This window comes from Planococcus citri, chromosome 4, assembly GCF_950023065.1.
Source record: "Planococcus citri chromosome 4, ihPlaCitr1.1, whole genome shotgun sequence".
NCBI classification, from domain to species: domain Eukaryota; kingdom Metazoa; phylum Arthropoda; class Insecta; order Hemiptera; family Pseudococcidae; genus Planococcus; species Planococcus citri.
Window position 1 is genome coordinate 14,190,641 of NC_088680.1, and position 20,071 is coordinate 14,210,711.

General features: G+C 34.8%; 1 protein-coding gene across 3 annotated transcripts; it reads right to left on the reverse strand.

The window, feature by feature from the left end:
• Nucleotides 1–12,660: 12,660 nt before the first annotated feature.
• On the reverse strand, nt 12,661–19,373 carry LOC135842253 (sorting nexin-9-like). 3 transcript variants are annotated; one of them, XM_065359619.1, is made up of 11 exons: nt 19,255–19,373; nt 18,973–19,155; nt 18,711–18,872; nt 18,471–18,612; nt 18,123–18,376; nt 17,923–18,037; nt 17,616–17,850; nt 17,355–17,536; nt 13,854–14,026; nt 13,566–13,772; nt 12,661–13,483 (listed from the first exon to the last, which is right to left on the reverse strand). In XM_065359619.1, the coding sequence occupies exons 2-11, from the start codon at nt 18,976–18,978 to the stop codon at nt 13,442–13,444; spliced, it is 1,518 nt and encodes a 505-aa protein (XP_065215691.1). In that variant the 5' UTR covers nt 18,979–19,155; nt 19,255–19,373; the 3' UTR covers nt 12,661–13,441. The 3 variants fall into 3 exon arrangements, with proteins under 3 accessions (XP_065215691.1, XP_065215692.1, XP_065215690.1); XM_065359620.1 differs by having other exon boundaries at nt 19,244–19,339; XM_065359618.1 differs by having other exon boundaries at nt 18,973–19,338.
• Nucleotides 19,374–20,071: the final 698 nt, after the last annotated feature.

Consider the following 20,071-nt stretch of genomic DNA (forward strand, 5'->3'; position numbering starts at 1 on the left):
TTCTATTCCTATAATTAGTAACGCCTCTACACGGCATTTAATTATATCAAGTTGAAAGGAAAAAACTTACCCATGAGGTGAATTTATGGTGGCTAAATACATACCTCTACTGGAAGATAAATTCAACGTGATATTTTCTTGTTTCGAACGAACGAAGCGAGTTTGTAAAATATTTTTCACGTTCTTTGCGCCAGTCGGGCTAGTTGATCGGGATTTCCCCAAATATAAGGATAACAAACACATCAGTTATAATTTTTTCCAAAATTGCCTTCTAAACAGCTTTTTTTTAATTTTTTGAATAACCAAATATTTACCAAAAATTCATAAATGAAATTCGGCTTCTGGAATTTTGCATGATGAGGGTTTTAGGAAATGCTGTTTTGATCGATCTTCACTTTGTTAAAATTGAAAGTGAGTTCAAGAGGTTCCACTGTTTGAAAAGAAATATTGAAATTCCAGGATGCTATTTCACTATCTTGAAGTATTGCTCTGCTACTCAACTATTGCATCCTAACCATTCTAGATTTGCTGCCTCATCCATGGACCTCTGTCAAACTTTCATTAAACCAATCACAAACTTTTGGACACTGTCATTAGTACAGGAATTTTAGATGATATGGGAAGATTTATTCGGACTAAATCCTACAAAAGGTTTTTTTGCGGGATACTGTAGTGGAAGGGGTCCTATTTAACATACTAAAAGTCCCACCCCGTACCCCGCGTGCGTCGCGTGCTAGAGCGTGAAAAGTGTCCCGCCGCGGCGTTTTTTGCGATTTTCTCGCGAGGGTTTGATTTTACGTCGAAAATGGCTTTATTTTTGTGTTCTACGTCAAATTTCCGATCTATTGATATATCAACTGCCTTTCTACCCCCAAGGGGGGTGGGACCAGAACCATTCAAATGAGAGGGGTTTTCTAAAAAAAACAAAAAAGCTATCGGCGCATATGGGGGATGAAATGGTCCCGGAGAGTGTTCGAGTTGATACCAGCATGGAAGGTGGGTACCATCGAGAAACTTCCGCGTGAAAAATTTCAGATCCACGCCCCCTCCCCTTTTTGGGGAGCCCCCCTTTTCTGTAATTTCAATAACACTTTTCTCAGCCCCATTTCAACCGATTTTGAAAATTTTTCAGTATGTTATGTATATCCTTAGTAAGTATCCCCACAAAAATTTTCAACCCCCTCCCCTCATATTTACCCCTCAAAATGGCGTTTTTTTATATTTTTTATGCCTATTAACAATCTATATTGCGAGGTAAAATTTTGGAAACACGTTTTTTGGATGTATTTTCGGCCCCCAAACATCATATACTGTTTTAGAAATTTTTGCTTTGGTGCGCCGGGGTGAAAAATTAGATGAATGTGTTTTAAGGGGGTAGGGGGTGAAATGGGAATTTTGAAAAAAATAACTATTAACGAGTAGGGTATCGTTTTCATATGATTCGATACCGCTGAGAACGAATATGACTTCAGATTTTCTGCTACGCTCACCTAGCCCCCTCCAGAGCCCCCCAGCCCCCCTCAATTTTCACTATTTTGGAAATAAAGTTATTTTGATGAAATTTGTGTCGTTTTCATATGATTCGATACCACCGAGCACGAATATGACTTCGAATTTTCTGCTACACTCTCCTAACCCACTCCAGAGTCCCTCAGCCCCCTCAATTTTCACTGTTTTGGAAATAAAGTTATTTTGGTGTCGTATTTATATGATTCGATGTTTCTGAGCACGAATATGGCTTCACATTTTCTGCTGCACTCACCTAGCTCTCTCCACAGCCCTCAGCCCGACCTCAATTTTCACTATCTTTAAAATAGTTACATCAGAGTGAAGTTTTTCAAGGTCACACTCACTAGAAGGATGTTACAATTAAATGAAACCTGTAGAATAAGTGTATATATTATATAATAATGAAATCAAAAAAATTCCAAGTTACATTAATCTCAATATTTAAAATTTTAGGCATCGGCGACGAGTTTTAGTTTTTGTCTGTAGTTCTACAACGTTGTCTTCTTCTTCACTATCTTCGTCTTCTGTCATAGGAGAAGCGGCGTTAAGGCATGCTTCCCCTAAACAATTGGTACAAATTACGATTTTTGGGAGTTTAAATTGCGTTTTTTTCAAAAACATGATAAGAACCATTCTTATAGGAAATTATATGAGAACATTTTTTGAATAACAACTTTGTCGAAAAACGCGATATTTCGCGAGATAATCAAAATATGAAAATGACTTTATTTCCAAAATAATGAAAATTGAGGGGGCTGAGGGGCTCTGGAGTGGGCTAGGAGAGTGTAGCAGAAAATTCGAAGTCATATTCGTGCTCGGTGGTATCGAATCATATGAAAACGACACCAATTTCATCAAAATAACTTCATTTCCAAAATAGTGAAAATTGAGGGGGGCTGAGGGGCTCTGGAGGGGTCTAGGTGAGTGTAGCAGAAAATCTGAAGTCATATTCGTTCTCAGCGGTATCGAATCATATGAAAACGACACCCTACTCGTTAATAGTTATTTTTTTCAAAATTCCCATTTCACCCCCTACCCCCCTAAAACACATTCATCCAATTTTTCACCACGGCGCACCAAAGCAAAAATTTCTAAAACAGTATATGATGTTTGGGGGCCGAAAATACATCCAAAAAACGTGTTTCCAAAATTTTACCTCGCAATATTGATTGTTAATAGGCATAAAAAATATAAAAAAACGCCATTTTGAGGGGTAAATATGAGGGGAGGGGGTTGAAAATTTTTGTGGGGATACTTACTAAGGATATACATAACATACTGAAAAATTTTCAAAATCGGTTGAAATGGGGCTGAGAAAAGTGTTATTGAAATTTCAGAAAAGGGGGGCTCCCCAAAAAGGGGAGGGGGCGTGGATCTGAAATTTTTCACGCGGAAGTTTCTCGATGGTACCCACCTTCCATGCTGGTATCAACTCGAACACTCTCCGGGACCATTTCATCCCCCATATGCGCCGATAGCTTTTTTGTTTTTTTTAGAAAACCCCTCTCATTTGAATGGTTCTGGTCCCACCCCCCTTGGGGGTAGAAGGGCAGTTGATATATCAATAGATCGGAAATTTGACGTAGAACACAAAAATAAAGCCATTTTCGACGTAAAATCAAACCCTCGCGAGAAAATCGCAAAAAACGCCGCGGCGGGACACTTTTCACGCTCTAGCACGCGACGCACGCGGGGTACGGGGTGGGACTTTTAGTATGTTAAATAGGACCCCTTCCACTACAGTATCCCGCAAAAAAACCTTTTGTAGGATTTAGTCCGAATAAAAAATTTAAAATGACTGTACTACATATTTGAAATGATTTTCTGGAATCGTGCCAACTTTTGACCACTGGATTCATTCTATGTATAAGTTGTAATTTGGGTGCTTAATTCAAAGTGTTCTTGGTCAAAAAAGTACTTTTGAGTATGTATCAGTGCAGTCACATTTGAAGCAAATTTGTTTTTCGGCAACATCTCTGGCTGCTTTTATTCCATATCTTATTTTTTTGGGACTGAAATTCATTTAGGACAATTTTCAGGTTAAACCAAAATAAGTGATCACTTACATTTCACATTCTTCGCACTAGTCGTGTTTTTTAATAGGGGTTTCCATTCGCGAATGAGAATTTAAAAAATGATGGAAATTCTTTTTTAGTAAGGTCTCTCAATACCATTTATTGAAATCAAGTGAAGAAAATCATGTACTTCCCGTAAGGTATTAATTATATAGAAGACATTTCAGCATTTTAGACCTACCTATTTGAAATGCATGGCTAAGGTAGCTGGTAGATAAATGTAAATTTTTGGATCAGAATTCTTCCAAACCTGTTATGGTCCTGCAAACAGTGTTGGTCCTCTTATACAGGGCTCCCTGTGTTGAAAAAAATCAATAAAACATAAAATCAGCTGACTTTCTTTTCAATAATTTTTCATTCAAGTGTTATAATTCCTCCAAGTGAAAAATTGACTAAAATATTCAAAAACAAATAATCTTGAAAAATTGAAATTACTTACTCAAAAAAATAATTGAATGAAAACAATTAAATATTTGCTGTGGTTGATGAACTAAGTGTGTGCATAAAAGCGTTATTGGTATTTGATTTTTAAAAATGCCTCAGTTGCTCATGTACCTACCGATGATTTCTTTTTCACTGTTTGCGAACGAATGTGATAGAAAATTAAGGTAAGTGATGGAATTTTGACGATTTGATCGAAACCAAGATTGGCCAATAATTTTAAAATGAGATGTGTTTATTGTCATTGGGGGCTGCGTTTAGTTAATGCGTGTCCTCACGTAATAGTGGCCGGAGTTTTCAAAATTCATATTTTTTCACTAATCTTAGCAAGTGTTGGAAAAAAATTCTAAAAAAAAAATTGACATTGGACAGTTTGATCAAAACGAAGGTGAAAAGTGTGGTAATCGGGGTAATTTGATCTGTTGAACACGAACCGAATCCGGTGTTGGTGTTGAATTTTGGAGAATTAATGTAATTTTTACAATCTGAAAATCTCCAAGTGCATCGTAGAGAGCTACATCAGAAACTCAAATCACTACCTATGAGTAAGGTGGGGGTGATCGAGAGCTTGCACAAGTTTCAGCCCCAAAAACACAGATAACCCAGTTTTTTCGAAAATAACCTTACTTTTAGGGCCCCTGACTCAGTCCCCTATACATTATCTTTTGGTTTTTTGTTAAACGGCCATAGGCGTTTCTCATGATAGGTTCAAGGAGGTGTGCACTGTGCAGTTTTCTTGACCTTTACTGCGATATAGTCGAGGCGATGATAAGGCCAAAGTATTTAAGAGAGGGAGTTGGCTCAATTTTTACACCTCTGTGGACGAATTCCTGAATCATTGACCTGTTTCTTCCGTGTGCGAAAGGGCCCTTAATAAAGACCCGAGGCTCATTCAAGAAAGGAAACTACTAATTGTATATTACGCAGCAGACCAACACGTCTTGTAGCTCCCAGTAACATTAGCAGGTGGTCAGCAAATACCTGCAGATAAACTCCATCCGCCTCCACCAGCGTGAGGATATTGTTATACAATATCAGCCGGATGGTGAGCCCTAAGATGGACCCTTGTAGACGCACCAGCTCTATCAACAGTACATTCTCCCCTGCCTGGACTATTCTGTCCCTGAAGTACAAGTACATTCCAAATAAGGTCAATGAGCTGGTGGGGAAATTTCAGCATCTTCAGCATAGCCTAGTTTCTCGCGTGTGACATATTCTTGCTAGGTAAATATGTATCTGTCAACCTCTTACTGCTGCTCGCGTTGGGGCTCACTGGAACTGGTACCCTTGGGTATTTTGAGCGCAGCAGGAGCTGGTACTCTATTTTCACGTGACCAAAATAGAACCATCAGCTTCTCTCAAAGGAGGAATGGTCGCTGTATGCCCTCTGGCTGTAGCCCACTCATAGGCAGGGTGGGATGGCAGGTACCACGACAACATCTCCAGTGAGCAAAAGGCCCTCCACAAGTTCTCGTTTACCTTTTTAATTTTAAATCGGCACTGCCGCTTGGTGAAGCAGTACATATATCGCATTTAGAATCAGCTGCAGTTGTCCGCATCGAGGCTGGTCTCTCATTCGCCTAACCCAGTCCAATCGCCTACGGTGCTACTCCAAGGACTTATTTGACCATGGGTGCGCACTCTGCGCAGGCGATTTAGGGGGGATCTTGCCCTGTAATTGGTAACACCAAATTTTATTTGAGAACCGCTCCATCTGTTTATCAAGTTTGGTGTCAGTGATGTCGTCTGCGTCCAGGGGGGAATATGCCCCCCAGTTTCCATGATCCGGTACAGCATTTTGTAATTGATGCCGCTGGCCTGGTCTGTCCTGGAAGCATTATAATGGTTTGCTGACAATATTTTAAAGGGAAAAAATTACTTACTGAAAAAAATGAAATGTTAATGAAATGTCGATCTCTCTTCATACTTATTGGTAGGTTGTTAACCTGGTCTAGCAGGTTACTACTGGAGTCAATAAACTCGCTGGTCTCCTTCAAGGAGGAATCAGTGAAGGAGGAGGTGGGGGGGGGTCTTGCTCTTGGTTCTTTTAGTTTTTCGTCTCATTTTATAAATGAGGGGCCCTCCAAAGTCAAAATAGGGTCACTTTTGAAGAAAATCCGGTTTTTTGTTGTTGTTATTGTTTTTTTTCTGGATAGTACAACCTGCGCAACCCCTCGGTCGCCCCCTGCCCCTCCTTCAAAGTAAATAACTGTCATTCGAGTTTCTGAACATCACTGGTCAAGCGAATTTATAATTCAATACCACGTTTAGCGCTCTACCAAGCACTTGAAGATTGTCAAATCGCGAAAAAATCATGATTATCTGTCAACTACGTATATTGCACTTTTCAGTATTAAAAATTCCTTTTTCAAAAACCTCAACACCGAAATCGTGTTCAGCAGGTCAAAATATCCCGATAACTCTACCTTTCACGATCGTTTTGATGACATTTTAAAAAGTTTATAATTTTTCACTCATTTTAGCACGTGTTGGGAAATTTTTCGGATAGTATAGCATGGCAGAAAATTGCCGTCTTAATTGAATTAGGTAGCCTAATTCGTTGATTTAAGTACATATAATACTCGTATGAACACACTACCTCTAGATGGAGAGAGAGAGAATGAAAAGCATTAATATGTATTTGCAGAGCAGACGAAATATTCAGGGGAAAAAGTTACTTACTTGATGGCAATATACTGTTTACCAATTCGTAAACATCCGCGAAAGTACCCTAAACACCGTCGAATGTAATATTAGCCAAAATAGGTATGTCAAAATTAGGTTTCATAAAAGGTATCGGAAAATAATCAGAAAATGTCGGGATATTTTACGAATTTCTCTCTTTAAATCGGAGAATTTTGTTACATAAATGTCTTCTAAAATCGTCGTAAACTTGTTGAATTTTTATTTTGGGTGTCCGAATTTGGGGTAGAGTATGAGTCCCTTCAATTTTTCTGTAAATTTAGACACCTGTAGAGTGTATTTTGGTAACCTGGAGAATTTTTGAAATTCGTTTGAGTGGTCATTTTATGTATTGTCCATAACCATTCTTTCGAATTCGAATTTCTCATTTTGTCGCTATTTTGGAATTTTCAACACAATTTTCGATTTCCCCAGAACTTTTAAATTTCTCCATAAGGCGTGGAAATCGATTTTGACAGCTTGAAAACGAGTCGTAGCTTATTCTCTACTCGATTGGCGATTAATTTATCAACATTTGAGCCGATTTCTAGGCGCAGGTTTTCTTATGACTAGCAGTTTTTGATTGCGTTCATATTTTTCACCAAGTTTGGTAAAAAAAAAAAAAAACATACTCGAGGTTTAATGGGCTTCAATGTGGATAAACTTGTTACGCAAGTCGAGAATATACCGCAAAATTCGAATTTTAGCTGCCCAAATGCCATTCTGGATGAATCAAAAAATTCTGGCAAGATTGATAATCGAGCTGGATCGAGATTCTTGAATTGCTCAAAAGGGTGAAATATGGATTCGATGAATGGGTATAAGTTTTACAAAAAATACAACCATTTGCGCAAATTTCAAAATATTGCCAGTGAACAAAAATTTTTTGATTTTTATTGGAATTGTTTTCCGGATTAATAATGTAAGTATGGTCAAAAAAATTGCTTACCTTCAAGATTGTTGTAAAGAAATTAATATCCATGAACGGGACCGGATTTTTTTTTTAAACGGGTCGAGAATAAGTCACAAGCCGAATTTCGATAAATATGAGTAAAATCGCTTTCTAAATGAAAAACGACAATCGACCCACAACTCGGAAAAATACAAACCTTTAAAAAGAAGTTTTGTGTTCGTATAGGTAGAATTTTTGAAAACTAGGTATGATCTCGCAAGATGAAATAATACATAAATAAAAATGAGTAGAAAATCAATTTTTAAATTAATGCAAATTGCAAACTGTAAAATGCAAGAATTAGTGGGTAATTTTATTTAAGCAAAAAACTCTCTCGCAATCAGACTGGTCGCACATTCGAGGAGTTTTTCTCTAGAATAAAAATATGTAGATGTATAAGCGATATGAAAAAAATATTCAAAAATGAGGTGAAAAAAGAAACTTTCCTCAAGAAAACTTTGCAACGGGACATTGACGAACGCCTCGTGCCAAATCACTCCATTTAACAGGCCCTGAAGCTACTTTTCTCAGAGCTTTGCGAAGGTTTTCAACATAAAAGTTGATTTATCTAGAACTGAGTCTCCTTTGCTCTGGAAAAAGTTGACGTGATCTGCCTGCTAAAGCTTATGTGTAGATACCTAGATGAAAAGTTCAGCTGAAAAGGGGCAGAGGAAGAGGGATGGTCTGTTTTTATATGACTGGTATTGGATGTAAAAATGAAAAGTGTGGGTTACTACACCCCTCATTAATAAGTTATAATTGGGAATTGATTCCAAAATACCTATCGTATTCTATGAATCCAAATAATGCATGCGAGAGAATCGAGCCAATTCATTTCTACTGAACGAAGATTTGAAAAAAGGAAACTTACCTCAATATAGTACTTTAATGAAATTGATTCAAATACATTCATTTACTTTCAACAGATTATGACTGCTGTATTCACTTCCTATTAATTTCACTTTCCTGATACGGTTATTTCAAAATTTGGAGATCATTTCCCTGGCTATCAAGTACATAATTCGGAGAAATAGCCTACTCAAAGATTTATGCATCCTATCTCTCAATACCATGTTGGAATCAAGTGAAGAAATTTTTTTTCAGTACCTAGGTATTACATAATTTCATGGAGGTCATTTTAACATTTTAGACCTACCTATGTGAAATGCATGGATAAGGTAGATAAATGTAAATAATATGAGTAAAATTTGTGGATCAGAATTCTTCCAAATCGGTTATGGTCCTCCAAACAATGTTGGTCCTCTTGTACAGAGCCCCCTGTGTTGAAAAAAAACAACAAATAAAACAAAAAATCAGCTGACCTTTTCAATAATTTTTCATTCAAGTGTTGTAATTCCTTCAAGTGAAAAATTGACTAAAATAGGTATTCAAAAACAAATTATCTAGAAAAATTTCAATTACTTACTTACCTTTTGAAATGGAACATCACGAACGTTCAATAGCTTTCCTTGGAGGGAGAATATATATTAGGTATTTGTTGATATCAAATACTAGGGCGGGTGCTTCATCCCCTGAGCTGCTCAGCCTTTTCGTCTAGCTTGACTGCTGCCTCCTTGATATGGATTTTCACAGTGTTGGCAACACTAATGGTAATTTCTTTTATTTTTGTTAGATTCCCTATCATACTGTGCTGGTTGGGGGAGACTTCTACCCTATCGACGGTGAGAAGTGCCCTTTTGCACATGTTCTGAAGGTAAGCAGAGCCAATCTTCCCTTCATGGGCTTGAGGGCTCGAGACTCACAAGTGAAGAGGACTGATGGCCAATGGGCTAGAAAAAGCTATCTAGCTTACTGCGAGTAGGTACATCTTTTTACGCTGTCTCATATAGTGGCAAACGTGTCGAATTTTTATTTTGAGTGCCCGAATTTGGGGTAGAATACGAGAACCTTCAATTTTTCTGTCGAATTAGACACCTCTACAGTGTATTTTGATGACTTGAGAAATTTTTGAAATTTGTGTTTTTTTTTTGTGTTCATATAACCAATGTTTTGGATTCGAAATTCTCATTTTTTAGCTTGGTATTTTGGAATTTCCGATACGATTTTCGATTTCCCCAGAACTTTAAAACTTCTCCAGAAGGCGTGGAAATCGATTTTCACAGCTTAAAAACGATGTGTTGCAGCTTATTCCCGGTTTGATTAGCGAATTTATCAACATTCGAGCCGATTTCCAGGCGCAGGTTTTCTCGACCAGCATAGTTTTTGATTGTTTATATTTTTCACCAAGTTTGGTCGAAAAAATAAACACATTCCAGGTTTAATGAGCTGAAATGCGGATGAACTCGTAGGCCAAGTCTAGAATATAACGCAAAATTCGAGTTTTAGCTGCACAAATGCCATTCTGGATAAATTTTATTAAAATTCTGGCAAGATCGATAATCGAGTTGGAGATTCCTGAATGGCTCATAATGATGAGATGGTTTCGAAGGGTTGGTTTTAGAAAAAATACAACAATTTCTCGCAAATTTCTAAATATTATTACCAGTGAGCAAAAATTTTTCATTTTTAGAATTTTTTTCCGGGTCAAAAAGGGGGTTCAAAAGAATCACTTTTGAGGCTGTTGTGAAGAAAAATCCATAAACGTGACTGAACTTTTTTGTTAAACGAGTCGAGAATAAGTCACATGCCAAATTTCAACTCCTCAACATTAATTTTTACGCTTTTTGAAGAAATTTAAAAATTCTGGCGAGATTGAAAATCGCATGGAGGGCTCCAATGACCTGAAATGGTGAAATATGGATCAGGGGTATTGGTATTAGATTCAGGACTAGGTACTTTTCATCATTTATACTGGATAACTAGGTCATTTTTGAAAAATAAGCAGAAAATGCCAAAATTGTAAAAGTTCTAAATTTTCAAAAATTTGTCAAGTAATCTATTCTGCTTGATATTAATGATGGTAAAATGGGTTTGAACGTATGTGCCCTGCATTCCAATCCTAGCTAGAACCATTGAAAGGGCTGAGATTCACGGTCTTGAAATTTTCAACGATGAAGTGTAACCTAGTGGGTGATTTTATTTATGCAAAAACTCTCTTGCAATCAGCCCATCGTTTGTTATTCTTACAAGGCAGATTTTTTAGCATTATAAATATGTACTCACTTCTTGAAGTAAGCAGACAATTGCCAATTCGAAGCAAATTTACAGTTACATCAAAAACATTTTTGAACCTGTTATCAAGATCAATTTTGAGTTGAGAAAACAAGAAATTAAAAATCTCTTTTCAAGTTAATTTTAAATTCAACTTTTGGGAAAACTATTGAAAATCGGCGAAATTATTCAAATTTTAAATTGATTTGTGGTTTAAAAAAATGGTTGTGATCAATTGATAAGACCTGTACTTAATTAAGAACACTGACAATTTTTTCAAAAAATCTTGTCCTTGAGTTGTAGGTTCATTTCCACAAAAATAAACATAATTACCTACATTGCATAAGACTTGTTCAGTTCTTGAATACAGGTCTATGTACCTAATTGATCTCCACAATGTTTTTTCCATTACCAATCGATTTAAAAGTTGAATAATTTCACTGATTCTTCATAATAGTTTTCCCAAAAGTTGAATTTAAAATCAACTTGAACACAGGTTATTAGAAATTTATTTTTTCCCCTCGTTATCTCAACTCGAAATTGATCTTGATGAAGGGTTCAAAAAAATTTTCCTGCGTGAATTTCAAAGTCCATGAACCTTTTTTCAATTCAAGACCATGTTTTAAAGCCAATTTCAAATTTCTGGGGAACTGTTTCAAACTATACCTCCACACACTTGCACTCCGTGCTGATTTAGTCGTTTCTCAATAAACGAGGTGATGGTTTTCTGTGTCGATCTGTTCAATTTAAACTGAGCCTCGTCACTCCAGATAATTTTCTCAAAAATTTGGGGATCATTTTCGCGATATTCGTCCAGCATCAACTCGCAAAATTCCAGTCGTCGATCAGGGTCGTCTTCGTTTAATACGTGGACCTACCTCGGCCCTCGGGTGATAACATTTAAATTTCAAACTGTTCACAATTCGTTGATATGACGTGACTATGCATCCCTAGATCATTTTTCAAAGGGTACACTTGAAATCAAAGTGTGGGTATCTTTTGGAACCGCTGTCCCCTTAATTGAAATTCAGCTCTGGCAAATAGAGAGCAATTCGTTTCCCTAGAGGCTCTCTAGAGACATTGATTGCGCCGGATCACCCATTGAGCTAGCTTAAGATAAAATAATAAATGAAAATAAGTAGAAAATCAATTTTTAATTAAATTAATGCAATTACAAACTGTAAATGGGGAAAAGTAGTATGTCTTAAAACCCTCGTCACGCGAAATTCCAAAAGCCAAATTTCATTTCAGAATTTTTGGTAAATTTTTAGATATTTAAAAATTTTAAAAAAGCTGCTTTGAAGGTGATTTTGGAAAAAATTATTTTTCATGAAAAAGTTTATAAAAATCGCCCTAAAAACTTTTTTGAAATTTTTAGATTTTCTGAAATACCTACTCTAAAAATGAACTTCTGCACCTGAAATTTCTGTTTCGAGGATCTTGTTTGGTTTCGTTCAAATGGGCCACTGTGCCATGTTTTATTTTATACTGATTATGAAAATGGTACTGACAGGAAAAGAAATGAAAAATAAAATCAACTTTTGCTGATTATAAGGTCGATTTGCAAAGTAAACCTTCCCCTCACCTCCCCTCTCCCCCTAAATAAATGATATGTGATTTACATAAAAGGAAGAAAAAGGTACATATTATAAAGACAAACTTGGAATTCAATTCGGTAACCAAATCAAAAAGTAAGACTGACAACAAAAATCAACAAAGAAGAAAATATCGCAACCTCCTCACAATCTGTCAAAAAAAAACCAGAAAATTATTAAATTTTTTAATAAATCAGCCTCACTCACTCAACTTTTTCAAAATTCTTCAATATTAATTGATACCCAAATTGTCCTATTATCAAAACAGATCAATATAAGGAACAATTGAACATGGTTAAAGTTTGAATACAATTTATTCTATTTAAAGAAGTGTTTAAATATCAAGTGATAATAAAATACGATAAATCAACAGCATTCGCCTGAATTCTGAGATACATTTGAAACAAAGTACTAAAAGTTCACATAAACATACAAACATACACGTTTTTTTTTTTTTTTTCATGTACCTATACATTGAAATAGGTGGACCTTTTTTTTAAAAAAAAGGATCGATAAAAACGTGTAGTTGAATAGGTTGACTAGAGAATATTTTATATTTTTACAAGTGCGTATGCATATTAAGATATTATTATAGAATGTGTGGATGTCCAGTCCATTCGAAATGTTTAATTGAAAAACATATATAAATGGAATCAATCTTCTAGGCTACTTTTTTTTCCTTTCTAATGTATGGCTTACTGATTACATTTGTCATGAATAATCATCGGGAATAAATACTCGTTATTTTTAAAAAAAATAAAAAATTTTAGTGGAAATGAATTTTTGGAAAAAGAAATTGCTTAATTATAAATGATTTGAATCACAGAAGATCACAGAATTTTTTTCTTTTCAATATTATTACGTTAGATAGACCAGCTACCTGATTAATATGTAGATACTCGAATTATTATAAATAATTATCATGTTGTGTACGTAAAATCGACTTAAATACTGTCAGAGAGAGAATTTGCACGCTCAGTCATATAAAATACATAGGTACCTGACGAAGAATATAAATAAACATGATATTCACACTTACATACAGATAAGACAAAGGCTTAATATAACACATCACCTCATTCGAAACGACTTAGAGCATTTTCCAACTGGTCGACGATCTGAAAGAAAATTTTCACGAAATTAAATTCTTATTCATTGGATAAATCGAGGGGGAAAAATGTTAGTTGATGAGAACCGTACTTTTTTATGGAACGCGATCTGCTGAGTTAGAAATGATTTGAAGGTTTTCGATATTTCGGATAACTGTTCGGCGTGGAAATGATTCATTTCGGCCAATAAAGCGTAAGATACGTTATCAGTTCGTTTAGAGGCTTCTTGCAGTTGAGGAGAGTCCATTTTACTTTCGGCAGCGAGTCTATCGCATTCGCGTCTTTTTTGTAAAGCTCCCTGTAAAATAGAGAGAAAAAAATAATGGTGAAAATTGAAGAAAAAAATCTAATAAAAAATATGTGTCGTCAAAGTTCGAACCTTATGAATGGTTAAAATATCTGGAAATGCGGTTATAATTCCTTTATATATATGCAACATGTCTCCCAACGGTTCCCAATCGAGCTTTGGCTGCTCGTCGAATAGTTTACCGACCTCATTATACGAATGGCCAGTTTCCTTTATGGCTTCCATTACGTGAGCTCGAGAATATCCTAGCAGATGAATCAAAGTAGGTAAATTAAATTCGAAAATTATCAACGCTACAAAATAATGAAAGTTAAGCCTGATTTTCCTTATGTGCCATAATTCGTTCCTCGCCCACCCCAAAAGGCACCCTAAGGATGTTCAGGATGCTTTAGCGATCACGTAAAATCAAAACTCGTCGTGAAAGGTGTCAAAAAACACTTTTTCACAGCTGTTGGAAAGGAATGGGGAGGGGTTGAAAAGTCGAAACCCCCGAAAGGCACATCTAGGTCACCTTACAGACGTACAGGACAAATCACAGCCTCCTAGGTCAACCTCGAAGGAGTGGGGGGATTTTTTCAAGGTCAGAAAAACATAAAAACACGGTTTTTTCTCCATCAAATTGCATTATATTTTTTTTTTTGGTGTTGATATTGATTTTTGGATATGTTTAGGGATTGTACTCGGTTACTTTTTAAAAATGTTGGTCACTAAAAGTCACTTTTTCTGAGTTTTTTCACAAGTTTGCTTTTTTTCAAAATTGTATCCAAAATTCTCTGAAAAAAACATTGCTTTTATTTAAAAAATGGAGTCACTGCTTTTTCAGCGTTACGAATTTTATTTTTTCACTTTTGATGATTTTTCTTTTGAAATGTACTAAGGGGTTTTTAATTTCGATGGGTATTATTATTTTGGAATTTCTCGATGGTTTTTAGTGGATTTTCTCCTGTTTTGATTGATTTTTACATCTTGAATTTTGGTGGTGATTTTTTTCCAAAATAATTTTTCCATCATTTTGCTCCAAATTTTGATGATTTTTTTCGCCCGAATTTTTTCCGAATTTTATCACCTCGAATTTTCGTGATTTTTTCATGAAAATTTTCCCTCGAGCTTGTGTGATTTTATTGCTCAAATAGTCGTGATTTATCCTTATTCCGGTTCGATGCTTCTTTTTTGAATTTTGTGAATTTTTTTCTTCTCTGATTTGGTGAGTTTTTTTTGAATTTTTGTAGATTTTTCTCTATTCTGACGGGTACGATTTTTTTGAATTTTCGCGAGTTCTCTTTTTTCAAGGTTTTCGATTATTTCTCGAAATTTCCATTTTTTTCTCGTCTCAAATTTTGGCGAAGTTTCTCCTATTTTGACAAATTTTTTTTAACGTTAAATTTTCACAAATCTGTAGTTTTGTTCTAAATTGTGATCATTTCTTTGCCTAAATTTTGACTGCATTTTTTTTTTATCTTAACAGTTTTTTTTTGAGTTTTTTACTTTAAAAATACAAGCGTTTTTTTTTTGCTCTCATTCTAGGTGGAATTGTGGTTTTTCTTCTTCCAAAAATCATAATTTCCTTTAAATTTAGATCTTTTCTTTTCGAGAAGGGAGAGAAGCTTCTTCAAGATTTTATGACTTTGTTTTTTTTTATTTTCACCTTTTTGTGGTGGATTTTTCTGCATCTTGATATCTTTCATTCGTTGATCTCTCTTTTCTCTTTGAGCAATTTTTTTTCAAGTTCGAATTTTATTTTTCTCTGTTGAATTCTCTTCAGTTTTACAAGAAATTTTTCGATGATTATCCTTGAAAAATTTTCGATTTAAGTATTTCCAAATTTATATCTAATTTTAATTCTCTTGAGTTCTCTGTTCTGAATTCTTAATGATTTTTGCAGAACTGTATTTTCGAAAGTTTTCTCATCATTTTCATATTAATTTAGTTTGGAATTTTATTGATTCATTTTTCTGCCTAAATTTTTGTTCTTAATTTCAGCGAAACTTTTTTTCTAGAATTTTCGAGATTTTTAATTTTTCTCCCAATTCAGCCCCAAATCTTGAAAAATTTTTCTGCCTTATTTTTGCAGGATTCTCCTCTTTCCAGATTTTTTTCGATTTTTTGAGAGTTTTTTTGGACTTTGAGACTTGGTTTTATTTGGAATTTTTTCAAGGATTTGTTGATTTTTTTTTCAAGTTTTATTCTTTCGAATTCTCATAGATTCTGTTTTCCAATTTTTCGACGATTTCCCCCGAATTTTCGTGTTTTCTTTTGCGTCTAAATTTTTGTGAAGTTTTCGCAATTTTGTCGTTGAATTTCGTGAGTTTTTTTTTCAATTCTTGCAATGTTTTTTTTTTTTTTTTAATTTTAGCTCTATTTACCTTAATTTTTTCGGTGCAGTTTTTCTACTTCTAATTGAATTTTTATTCTGGAATCCTCGTGATTTTTTTCAACTTTTTCAATTTTTACAAAACTTTGTTTTCTTGTTTATTTTGAATTTCGCGATTTTGATTTATTGAAAGAAGATCACAAAGAGGGTTTTCAACATTATTTTTTGACAATTTTTTTTTTCTCTCCAGATCTTGATCTTTGCTCTGGTTCCTGTTCTGGTTATTTTCTCTCAATTTCAATAATTTTGTCGCCTTTTTTGCATGTTTTTTGAATCGTGTCAATTTTTGACAGTTTTGATGGAGGTTTTTTTTTCTTTTTGAAGCAACGTACATTTTTTTGTACTTACACGAAATTTTTATAATGATTTTCACAAATCATTTTTTTCCAAATTTGGATTGCAACTCCCCCCCCCTCCTCCATCGCAGCCTTTTCCTATTAATATTATAATAAGTTTTCCGTTCTAAAATGAGTCTTCTTATTTATGCAATTTTTTTAAAACAAATTATTGTTTATTATTTCTCAACACTCGAATATTTTTTTTTCGTCAAATCCTCGCTCATGTCAATATTTCTGCTATTTTACAATTGGTATTTTTGTGTTTGATTTTTCGAAACGATTTTGAACGAAAGATTAAATTTTGTTCCTCCCTGTTTTGGTAGAATTCCCCTCCCCCCTCTTCTTTCAATTTTGCAATTTTTTCAGTAGTTTAACACATTTTTCAATTATGTTTCCGGAATCCAATATTTTTTTCATGCGTTCTTTTTGTATTTTAATCTTCGAGTGGTTTACTTTTGAAAATGTTAATAATTATCTGTTTTGAGCTTTTGGCAGTTTTTTTTTCCAAAAATGGTTGGTATTTAAATTTTTATGTTTTTTTTCTGTGTTTTCTGAAAAAAATTCTATCAAAATTTTCATTACCTACGTTTTTTGTTTTTTTTTTGGTAATTTTAAATTAAATGTAATGTCGTTTTGTATGCATTAAGGTTTTTTGTTTGCCACTTTTTTTTACATTAACATTTTTTTGGTTACTTTTTCCGGCTTTTTTGGTTACTAAAGTTTTTTTTTTTTTTGAGAAAAATTTCAGTACAATCCCTGAACGTACAAAATATTGATGGATTTGAACTCCTGGGGCCCCAAAACCGATTTCGTTGCTTTCCCATTGTTCTAAGGAAAATCATACTAATCAATCTGATCATTTACCACTTTGCTCTTCCATTCCGTAAGCTTGACCGTAGGCGATAAAAGAATGCCCAATTCTTTGATATTCACGTTTATACAATGTCTGCCATTTTTTCACCTGGTCGTTGACCACATTCGATAGATTTTTAATCGCCACGTCCATACCGTGAATATACCTCGAAAAGCTCTCGGTTTCCTGTTCGCTGTAAAACAGAAATAATACATCTAACTATGGAGATTGGAGATTTTTATCGAACAAGTAACCGTAGACGTAGCACTTACGCTGTAAAAGACCCTAGAGGACGGTTAGGAGCTTCGATGGCGAAGAAATAATTAGCTCCGACCAATTCATCTCGTTCTGCTTTCCGTTTCCCAGCTTTCCAACGTTTTTCATCGGTACAGGTGAGAAAGTGTTGCCAAACGCCACATTTAGATAGTACAGGGTGTCTGCAAACGCAATCGACGAACGCTTGAAGTTGGTTTTTACGGTGCTCGATGAACTGTTCTTCGTATCTTCCTGCAAAATTACTGATTAGCTACTGATTTCATCAGTTCAACGAGATAATAATAATCTAGTTCGTATATTAACCAGCGATCTGTTTATCAGGTAATGGAGGGATCGGTATCAGACTGAATTTCTCTTCCAATCTTTCATGCAGCCAATCAAAATGCTTGTATCTTCTAGACACTTGGATATTATTGAACTGTGAAACAAAATACTCGATAACCACGAGTCCATCTGCTGAGATAAATCATTATTCATTATGGTAAACGAAACACGAATCTTACAGAAGGAGTTAATTGGTAAACGATGAAACTCTTCAATCCTTTCAGTTTAGATTCTTTTTTAGGCGAAGCAACAGCGCAATCGTAAGGTTCGTTGACTGGATTCCATATAAGACCGTATTCGCTTTCTAAAATATATACTTTCTCACTCTCAGGCACTGATAGCTGCAGGGTACCGGTAATATAACTATCGCTGCCTGATTTAGCGAACGATGATTTGTTTATGGGTTTCACCTTAACCGAAGGAGCTCGTTTGGCTGCACAAAATACAAGTATAACATCGATTAAAATTGTGATTTCAAAATTAGGTATCCAACTCTGTATTGAAAAAAGTACACTCTATAAGACTACCTGAAGAATCTTCGGCATTACTACCGATGGAATGTAAAGCTGGTTTACTACTAGTCACAGATTCGGCTATCGTAGAAGGTGGAGCTCCTCCGTCCGAATCATCGTCCCATTCATCGTCCCAAAAATCTTGATTATCTGCTGCCTATATGTACACGAAGAATACTTCATCTCGAGTTCGTTCATATATAGATATTTTAACGTAGAATACGTAGACTGTAACAAGAGTGTATAATAATTTACTTCAACGTATGCAGCAGGAAAAAGACCAGTGTTTCCTTTTTGATCCGTTCCTTCCCACCATCCTTCGCCGATATCTTGTCTAGTTACAGTGAGTACTTCTCCGCTTCTAATCGTTAACTCGGCAGATCCAGGCTGACCATCGAAATCGTATAATACTTTAACCTAAACGAAGAAAAAAACACATCGAATTTATTAGGTAATATTCGATTTTATGGGCCGTTCATTGACACTGAAAAGGATTACATTTCTACTATGTACTTACTATCATCGTGTACACTGAAGAACATCATACACATACTAATTATTATACAGGTTTCACCAGTCGTTGTGTAAGCGAATCATAATATTCTAGGATTTCATATTAGTAAAACGTTTCAACTGCGCAATGTAGTTATGTAGGTATACTTATCACTGTACCAGCTCTCCGAAAAACCCGTAGATATTCCTGGACAGATTATTACATTCATTCAAAATAATCAAAATAAATGATGATAAGTTATCGAAGTTATCGATAATTATGAAAAAATGATTACAAGTTAGAAACCTTTGGAATATAAACTACACGAAGCGAATTTTAGCGTTTGAGCCAACAAGTGTGTGTTCAAATTTTCGGAGTCGGAGAAGTTTGTTTTCAGTGTTTTTCAACAAATGAAATTTTGGAACGAATGGATGTAAAAGTGTATACTGGATAGTGACAAATCTAAAATTTTTTGGCGAGGAAAAAACACAAAAAAACAAAACAACGTTGTACATACGAAGTTGTGAAGGAGTTAACGTTGTTTTGTAGATTTATGAATTGTGATATACCCTGACATATTGGTTTTTAATATTTTTCAAATTCAATTTTGATAAAAGTACTTAAATTTTATTGAAGTTGAATTAAATTTGAATTATTCTTATTGTATCGTTTTACTTCCAATTCCAACTTCATCAACTTTTACATCAAAATTATATTTTCAGATACAAAGTAAGTAAATACACAGTCAAGAGCTTTTTTTTTCATTAAAAAAATTCTTGACTTTGTTTTTCTTGCACTTATCAGTCTGTGAATGATTTTTTTCTCTTTTTTTCATTTTTCTCGTCATTCGTTGCTTCTTTTAGAGAAATTTGCGTAATTTTATGATCGTTTATTTGAATCTGAAAATTTAGTACATCGAATATCAATTGATTGAATTAGTTAATACAACATCGAGCAATTTAATTTTAAATCCGTCGAATTCTCCAAGCTTTACGAATGACTCATGTCTCAAATTCTCAGAACAATAACTCATTGTTTAATTGTTTAGTCATGATTGATACCTACTTGAATTAGGTCTACTTGTATCAGAAACTGTGCTTACGTAGTTTCATTGAATTATTTG

Excerpts from the sequence above, each read along its gene's own strand:
- LOC135842253 (XM_065359619.1), bottom strand. Across the intron at positions 17,851-17,922 it reads ACCTGATAAACAGATCGCTG|GAAGATACGAAGAACAGTTC; the intron begins GTTAATATACGA and ends GTAATTTTGCAG. Across the intron at positions 13,484-13,565 it reads AGATCGCGTTCCATAAAAAA|ATCGTCGACCAGTTGGAAAA; the intron begins GTACGGTTCTCA and ends ATTTTCTTTCAG.